Below are 9755 nucleotides of genomic sequence, written 5' to 3' on the forward strand. Positions count from 1 at the left end.
GAAGGGTGGATGCTTGACGGATGTCTTGAGGAAGAGCATGCCACAACGCTAAAAGACCTGATGGCTCCCATGGTTACCAAACTATTGAAACTGACTGAATATGGCACAGGCCTGCCTAAGATATTTTTCACCAGCCGCCACTGATTGCAGTGAAAATACAAAACGGAAGACAAAAGACAATGAGCGCAGCGCTGTAAAGGGGCTCTACATATTAAGGTCTATAGTGACACAACAATTGAACGTTCGCAAAGACCCGCCCCCTTTGTTACTGTTGCTATGTCCAACAAGCCACGCCTCTCTCACGCCACACCATGTTCTCACGCAGAGCGGAGAAAATACATGGCGGAGCAGAGAGTCCACTGACTACGCACTGACAACGCGCTGACAGACAGGACAGACCAGGTTACTTTTGATATGAAACACAAAGTCTCACCCTTCAAATTTGGTAATTTTTTAAAGAAATTTAAACGATAAATACCGTTTTGAGGCTCTTTAACCCTCTGAGGTCGAGAAACGCGCCGACGCGTTTTGATGGATTTTTTTCACATAGCAGCAACATAAACTTAAATTACTCCGTCATTTATGGTTATACAGAAAAAAGAAATATAAAAAAAGAATCTGTGATATTTTTACTTTTGTATGTGTCCACTTACAATCAAATCAAAACATTGTGCTTTTGTAAAATAAAGAAAATAAACAGGGTGTGCGTTCTGCCTCTCCGTCGCGGTGAACTTTTTTTTCTTGAGCACGCCTATAAACTGAAACATAACTCAGCGAATACTTCTCACACATTTATGAGCCATATACCTTTATACACATTTAAGTGTGTACTTTTAAATGATCGGATTCAAACTGAAAACAAATATTCTCTGTTTAAGTAATTTGTATAAAACCAACAGGATGTCCAGTATCTCAAAACGCTTGCTAATTATTTTTTAATTCGACACGCCCACTCGCGCAAAAGAGATTCACATGCAAATCTCCACATGGAACGCGAACGCCCTCGTTACCTCAAACACAAAACACCAAAACACTTCACAAGTCTCTGCTTTTCGTCGAGTTTGGAAGACACGTCTGAGCTTACATTGGATTTACATCAGAAGAAGAAGAACGCGATTTGAAGACAAGAAAGATGTAAGGTAAGAAATTCTTACTTATTAGTTTATGGTATTGTTGCATAAACTTCACATTGCAGTTGAACTGTTGCTAGATATATGGTGAATATTATACTATTTAGACCCGTGTTTACTGTTAAATACTGTTTGTGGATATCTGCTCAAACATAGATATGTATAACCATAATGTTTAATATTTTGGAGCGCGATCGCGTTTGAATGTAGGCTATCATATTTTGGAGCGCGCTGTGGGTTTGAATGTATCATATTTTGGAGCGCGCTGTGGGTTTGAATGTATCATATTTTGGAGCGCGATTGCGTTTGAAAGGAAAAATGCACCAAACATTAGGCTTTATGTTTTTACTATTATCTCATTTCATATCATCATAACGAATGGAAACATTTGAAGTAACATATGATAATCAATATATTTTTCTCTAGCGTAGTTGTTCTTGAAATCTTTTGGAAGATTTAATTTATTGTTATTATTATTTTATGCAGCACTGCGTAGCCTATGCCTACAAGGCACAACAGACCTGGTGTTCATTATATATTGTTGGAAACGTGTGTGTGTGTGTGTGTGTGTGTGTGTGTGTGTGTGTGTGTGTGTGTATTCTGTGAATTTTAAAAAGAAATTTTAACCAGAAAAATCTAAAATCTATTCCCAAAATCGTGCAGCCCTATAGTTTCTCTTGATATCAGTATGTTCACAGTTTTTTTCTTTTTTTCTTTCTTTCAGGGACCAGATGCAACTGAGTCCTGCTGACTTCAACATTCACATGAGTCTCTGTACATGAACATGGTAAAGTGAAAATCAAACACCTTGGAAATGAAAGGTATGTTTTTAGGAATGGCACAAAGGTCTCTGTCTTTGGATCATTGTTTTCAATGTGCTCTTTTGTCATTTGTATTTTTGGATTGTGTTGTGTTGTAAATAAATCCAAACAATCTAAAAGCCATTCTTTTTTAAATCTCCTCATTCTTTGTGCAAGGTTGCTCTGAATGACAGGGCCTGATCGCTCCTAATAGGGCAGTTAGGGGAGTGTCTTTGTCTTTCTCAGGTGTTAAAAGCTTACATATTCATGAGATGATCACGCCCCTTCGCATATGGCTTTGTCACACAAAACACGTCTTAGAAATTTTAAATCAATATATTGTCTTATCTGAATGAGCAGTCAGGGTGATTTTCACATAGTTTTGGAGCAACTATTCTAGGCTATGTCATACAATTTTCAAAAGTCTTGTGAAGAAATAATCAGTATGGGTTTCATGGCCTTATTTCAGTGAGAATCTTTTTTTGTATTTTCACAAACCACGCATAAATGTCATTATCTCAAAACTACAAACTTTTACATACATGCTGCTGATATATTATTGTAGCAGAGTTTGTGCTGAATACAGTGTAATTAGACTTTAGCCATGAAAATGTCACAAGTAACAGAAAAAAACACAAATGTCAGAGCATGTCAGACCACCTCCAGGGCCCAGAAAACAGCTCAGACCTCAGAGGGTTAATGTGTCTGACAGATCACTCTAGCCTCAGTTAAAGCTGCTTGTGAACCAGGGCCGCGGGAAGTGCTGCAGCACCCCCTGTTTTCACAGAATTGTAAATGCAACGCATATGTTTGTTCATTACAATTTATAAATTTGTAGCATTTAGTCATTTATTTGTAATAAACACTTTAAGAGGGCTATTTAAAAATAGTTATTTATATATTAAATTATGTTTTTAAAACATAAGCGCAGAGTGTTACGTATAATATTGGGTGTGTGTCGAAAGAATTTGTCCGCAGCTGCTAAAAAAAAAAAATGGATTTGCAAACAGCGCACACACTCAAACCTGACTGCAAATCACATTTTTGACTTTATTGATTCTGCTTTTATTTGTAATGCAATGGACCGGTCAACGGGACATAAATTAATCCATTTGCATTTACGCAATTTACAAGGGTCATCCAACTGAATTGGAATTGGAATTGTATCTTCCTGGGCAGGCCACAATTTACCTAATTTACCTTATGTATGGGAAACCCTGTACATTATTTTTGTATATCATTCATTATTCACCACAGGAGAGAAACAGACAACACTGAGACTTAAAGAAGTATTAATTGAGTATTAAATCATGTTTAATTCAAATTCAGAGTATTTATTTATTCTTATGGCGCCTGGTTGATTTAGTTTATCCCTATGTTAATTAATGCATTTATTATCAAACATGTACTAACAGTTAAGGCTTCTGTTATTCATGTGTGAATCCTTATTACTCCTGTCGTAGTTAATATTGCTCTTCTTTGGTTCATTATTAGTTCATATCTTCGCTAATCATGAGTTCATGTTGAATTAACTATTGATTCAGGTATTAGGATATGATTATTCATGTACTGTTATTGTAAAGGGTTACTTAAGATATATTTGAATTTCTGCAATTACAGTATTGCTTTGGTACGAAAACACATGCTAAAATCATAAATGTGATCATGTTTTATCAGTGTAATGATTGTTGTCAGAGTGACTTACTGAACTGATCTGGATTCTTTAACCACAGGCAGCAGCTTCTGAAGAACTTCATTTGCTCTTTTATTGGCTCCAATAAACTGTTTTAGATCAAAAACATCCATCTTCTGCTCTGATGTCAGCAACACATAAACCAGAGCTGACCACTGTGAAGAGGAGAGTTTGTTTTTTCTTATTTCTCCAGATTTCAGATAACGTTGGATCTCCTGCATCAGAGAATTATCACCCAGTTCATTCAGACAGTGGAACAGATTGATGGATCTCTCTGGAGAGCGATTCTTCCTGATCTTCTGTCTGATGTACTGAACTGTTTCCTCTTTGTTGTAGGAGCAGCTTCCAGTCTGTGTCAGTAGTTCTCGTAAGAGAGTCTGATTGGACTTCAATGAGAGACCCAGAAGGAAACGCAGGAAAAGGTCCAGATGTCCATTCTTACTCTGTAAAGCCTCATCCACAGCTCTCTGATGCAGCTCAGATAATGAAGGATATTTCATCAGGTTTAAGATTTTAGTAAAGAAACTTTGTCTGGTTTTGTCAAACACATTTCTGTTCTCAGTTGTAAAGTGAATGTGTGCATATAGAGCTGCTAGATGTTCCTGGATGCTCAGATGAACAAAGCAGAAGACTTTCCCCTGATACAAGCCCAAGTCCTCTCTGAAGATCTGAGTGCACAATCCTGAGTACACTGATGCTTCTGTCACATCAATGCCACACTCTCTCAGGTCTTCCTCATAGAAGATCAGGTGGCCTTTCACAAGCTGCTGGAAAGCCAGTTTCCCCAGTTTGAGAATCATGTCTTCCTCTTTCACTCTCTTCTCATAGTCCTTCTCATGTTTGATGTTGGTCTGAATGATCAGGAAGTGTGTGTACATCTGAGTGAGAGTTTTGGGAATCTCTCCTCTCTCTGCTTCACTCAACATCTCCTCTAGAACAGTGGCTGAGATCCAGCAGAACACTGGGATGTGGCACATGATGTGGAGGCTCCTCGAGGACTTCAGGTGTGTGATGATTGTATTGGCCAGACTCTGATCACTGATTCTCTTCCTGAAGTATTCCTCCTTCTGTGGCTCATTGAAGCCTCGTACTTCTGTCACTCGATGGACACACTCAGAGGGGACGAGATCCGCTGCTGCTGGTCTGGAGGTGATCCAGATGAGAGCAGAGGGAAGCAGATTCCCCTCAATGAGGTTCATCAGCAGCTCGTCCACTGAGGCTGATTCAGATATATTACACAGTTTCACTTCGCTCTTAAAGTTCAGAGACAGACGACACTCATCCAGACCATCAAAGATGAACAACACTTTATATTCATCACTGGATATTTCCATTTCTTTTGTTTCAGGGAAAAAGACATGAAGAAGATCTGAAAGACTGAATGTTTTGCCCTTCATCAAGTTGATTTCTCTGAAAGGAAGTGGAAATATGAGCTGGACGTCCTGATTCTCTTTCCCTTCAGCCCATTCCACAATGAACTTCTGCACAGAGACTGTTTTCCCAATGCCAGCGACTCCCTTTGTCAGCACAGTTCTGATGGGTTTGTCTTGTCCAGGTAAAGGTCTAAAGATGTCATTGCATTTGATCGGTGTGTCCTCTGTTTCTGCTCTCCTGGATTGAGTCTCAATCTGTCTCACCTCATGCTCATTACTGATCTCTCCACTTCCACTCTCTGTGATGTAGAGCTCTGTGTAGATCTCATTCAGGAGTGTTGGGTTTCCCGGCTTTGCTGTTCCTTCATACAGACACTGAAACTTCTTCAGCAGATTTGATTTAAATGTGCTTTGGACCAGTTGAGAATCACGACTAAAAGAATAAATCATTAGATTACAACATAAATTAAAGAAGTAAAAGTGATAGTAAAATATCTTTATGACAGAAATGTTGTACCTCATTTTAGATGACATGTGTCTTCCCCTAAATGTTCCTCGAGTGTCCATAGTCTGTTCACTAATTATGGACAAACACGGACAGAACAGAGACAATATAACAGAGACGAGAAAACAGAGACAAGAATTCATATAGTACTCATATAGAGCCCGATAGAGCGGTGCCAATGAGCGCCTCAACGCTCCTGTTAACACTTTAACATAACACTGTATTTTAGCACAAGTATATTTTGCAGCTGAATATTAGTATAAAAAAAATGTATTAAGATAGACGATGATCAGAAACATGTAAGTTGAGTGTTTAAGTTGTATAGGAGAATTAATAAAATGGTCAGAAATGGCCATGTCTGTATTTAATGTTTAAATAATTTAATTGAAGTGTCCGTCTGTTGTCTTTATGAAGACAAGAGATCGTTCTGACACTGATAACAGTGGCAACACACACTCAGCATGAGTTCAAAAACACCACATTCCAGAACCAGAATGAAATTAACACAAACTAATGAAAATAATACTCTTGCTAGTCAACTGGAGATGTTTCGTGTGTATTAGGTACATCCGTGCTGCGAGATGTTTCAAAAAGTGGTGGGGACAATATCGACCCTGGCACAGAGTGGTGGGCACATGTCCCACATGTCCAACTCGCAAATTACACCTATGTTTGTTGCACTATATGCCAAACGGGGACAGTTTAAAATTTGGACTCTGAAGAAACTGTCATGTGTATTTTTCCAAAGTTTGCATGTCTGTAACTCAATATCCTTTATATCCTTTTAGATTTCAGTTCTTAGAAAAACTGTCTTTTGATATCTTTTTTGATATTTTTCGGGGCCTATGTGGTTCAATTCAATAAATGTATCTTGTTTTCCTCTATTAAAATAAATGGATAGAACAAACCTGTCTGAGAGCCAAACATTTTTATTTTTCCAGAGTGTGCATGCATGTAACTCAAGAAGATCTATCTATCAATGAAATGTTGTACCTCAGATCAGTTGATGTGTGTTCTCCCTCAAATCTCATCGGCTCCATCATAGACGTGTCACTCTTCATGGACACACAGCTGGGCTCCGGTGAGATTGATTTCTCCCTGTGGTTTTGACTTCAATAGAAAAGAAACAAAAGAACAGAAACAAGAATTCTTAATTATATTACAGTGCATGTAGATAAACCTCACATAGAGAATCAATCCATCCATCTTTTATCATTGCTTTTTAATCTGTTGTTGTGTTTGTGTTTCCCAATAAGTGATGTAGTTGTGTTTAGTTTGGTTGAGTTTGTCAGTTTTGTTCTGGTCCAGATTATCAGTGTTTTGTGTGTCAGTAGATGTTAGTGAAACATCAGGACTGAAACTCTGGATCAGCTGTGAGAGGAGACCTGATCCATTTTCACATTTTCATGGTCCACACATTATTTTTTTTGTATGAATATCTAAAAAGAAAGAACAGACCCTCTCCCTTTAAAAAAAAATAAAATAATAATAATAATAATAATATTCTAGCTTCATACATTCTTTTATCAACACCTAGGTAACATTAGGCAGTTTTGATTTATATGCTGTTTAATGTTGATGATCGTGTTATTTTACATAAGTCAAGTCAAGTCAAGTCAAGTTTATTTATATAGCGCTTTTCACAATACAGATTGTATCAAAGCAGCTTCACAGTATTAAATTAAAATAATACAACAAAGTTTGTTTCAAGAGGAATTTATTGATTGATAAAATTAAATTAAATATCCCCAAAATATCCCCAACTGAGCAAGCCAAAGGCAACAGTGGCAATAAGCAATAAGCATATGATTACATATGAGATCGCTCGTTCGTACCTAACGTACCTTAGCTAACGTACCTCCGACGAAGTGGTCGCTGCAGACACGGGCATTAGCAGACTCTGCTCCTCCCGACCGCAGACGTACGTTTAAAATCCACTTTTTACGGCGTTGTTCTGTGAGCTTTTTACATTTCTCATCTTTATAAATGACAATCTTTGGTACTCTATAAAACTCCTTTCCTCTTTCTCGGTTAGAACGGTTGGAGTGGCCGTAAACTACACAAAACATGGGCATTTTTTCGGACGGCAGGTCCTCAGCTATTTCACTTCTTCCCCTCCATCTGAATTTCACGATCTTGCGAAGCAGCAATGTGATGTCACGTGAAACCAACCTATTATATAGGGCCCCATTCCTATATTTGACCTAAATCCGCCCCTGTGTACACAACCACCCTATAATGGTAAAAATCCACCCACTCCTCTTTTTTGGATCTCCATAAATCATAATCTGTGCCTCAGAAAAGGCCATTTGCAGATGCTACTTTTTGTGACATCACAAAATGCCTAGGCCCCGCCCACTAATGCTGATAGACCCCGCCCTCAGTGAGCTGAACACAGTCCGCCATTCTCTATGTGCTGGAGCAGCTGTAGAAATGAGAAAAATGTCCCAGTTCCCTACTAAGAAAGCCAGGTGTGTTGTTGGATGTAAGAGTGAGCATCAGACTCTTCATTTACTCCCGGCAACTGAGCCACTGAAGACACAGTGGATTCATTTTGTTTATGATGGGAATCTGCCGCTCAAGTTACCTAAAATCATTAATGTCTGCGCTAATCATATTACACAAGACTGCTTTGTGAACAACGGTTAATACAAAGCAGTTTTTTTCTCAAAATTTCAGGGCCTATGTGGTTCAATTCAATAAATGTTTCTTGTTTTCCTCTATTAAAATAAATGCATAGAAGAAACCTGTCTGAGAGGCAAAAAAAAAATGTTTTCCAAAGTTTGCATGCATTTAACTCGAGAAGATCTATCTATCTATGATATGTTGTACCTCAGATCAGTTGATGTGTGTTTTCCCTCAAATTTGATTGGCTGATCCATAGACCGGTCACTCCTCATGGACACACAGCTGGACTCCGGTGAGATTGATCTTTCACCCTTAAACTGACTTTAATAGAACAGAGATAACAGAATAGAGACAAGAATCAACTTGGCTGATTTAACATGAAAATAAATCCCACATGAGAAGGTTGTCTATTAAGACAGTGTGTTGAAGAGTGATGAGACTGTCCAAGGATAATGTCATATATCATCTAGCTGTCTACTGTATCTGTGTGTCTTTGGACAGTGTTTAAAGACCCTGAGTGGCTCCAACTACTGTATATCCCGGCACCAGAATATGATAGAGACAACAGATCACTATACCAACCCTGGCAAACACACACAACACCCTGTTATGTGCAGAAAATGAGTCTTCTATAACATTAAGATCATATGAAGATTGAAGTACCTGAATCCTGGAGAAGAATCTCCATGTCTGAATGTGTGTGTGTCGTCCATGATTCATTCAGTCTTCATGGAGCTTCAGTCAGATATGTCACGTTTGCACCAGTATTTCATCTGTGTGTGTTTAAAACAGAAATATCTCGGCTGAACAGACTGGGAAGTTTGTAACACTAGAGTTTAATGTTCTTCCACTGAAACCTCAAATATTGTACAAATGGGACAGTTTACTGTAAGCCCACATTTAATACATCTGTGAAACTGACTAATACAGTATACACAGGTCCATATTTTAAAATAAAATGTTTCCTATTGATTTTTATGTAAACTAATAAATGTATTTATTGGTATTAAATGTTCAATAAAAATGACGTTACATAAAGGGAGATTGTAACAACAGCACTCTTTGTAATTGACATTCATTTACACAGAAAACTATATCAAAGTTTAAGAAACACAGCACAAAAAAAAGTTAAAACAAACTCTACAGAAGTTAAAGAGAAAAGTTTGGTTTTTAGTAATGAAAACGAAAATTAGACCTACATAAAACGTGTAAAAGTGTATTCTAACATATAGGGTCAAGGCTATATGTCTATGTCCAATATTTGATAAGTTAAAAAAAACCCCTGTATATTAAGAATTTCATGTGTAATGTACTTTAATATTTCATGGTTACTTACGTTAGTGAGGAAGTAAGTTAATGTTCATGCGCCACACCGGAACACTTGCTCTGAATATAAAGTTATTAAACACCTCGAGGCTCGAGTTTTCCATCAACAGCTCGTTAAATCAAACTTACATAATACAAACATCACTTGATAGGCTACTATGATCCGTTGTTCTCATTTAAAGATTCTTAAACCCGGGTGTAAAATGGCGCTTGTAAATAAAACACACTGGAATGTACTTTCACTTTCACTATAAGCCCCTGCCCCTTTTGCCCCTTATTGTGTAAATGTATTGTGCCCCT

General features: G+C 37.8%; 1 protein-coding gene across 28 annotated transcripts in view; it reads right to left on the minus strand.

Annotated features, from left to right (window-relative positions):
* The window catches only part of LOC309511328 (protein NLRC3-like), a 30623-nt gene extending 21128 nt beyond the window's left edge, over positions 1–9495 (minus strand). For 16 of the 28 annotated variants that reach the window (XM_082186482.1, XM_082186479.1, XM_082186473.1 and 13 more), the window contains exons 1-5: positions 9466–9495; positions 8793–8902; positions 8334–8450; positions 6495–6614; positions 3636–5573 (exon numbers count right to left, since the gene is read on the minus strand). In XM_082186482.1, the coding sequence (XP_082042608.1) occupies positions 3636–5573; positions 6495–6614; positions 8334–8450; positions 8793–8842 (2225 nt within the window). In that variant the 5' untranslated portion in view covers positions 8843–8902; positions 9466–9495. Of the gene's footprint in view, positions 1–3635; positions 5574–6409; positions 6435–6494; positions 6615–8333; positions 8451–8792; positions 8903–9465 lie in introns of those variants that run through there. The other 12 variants (XM_082186485.1, XM_082186469.1, XM_082186468.1 and 9 more) reach the window with 12 other exon arrangements.
* Between the last annotated feature and the right edge of the window lie 260 nt (positions 9496–9755).

The sequence above is a fragment of the Leuciscus leuciscus genome, assembly GCF_965113295.1.
Source record: "Leuciscus leuciscus genome assembly, chromosome: 12".
NCBI classification, from domain to species: Eukaryota; Metazoa; Chordata; class Actinopteri; order Cypriniformes; family Leuciscidae; genus Leuciscus; species Leuciscus leuciscus.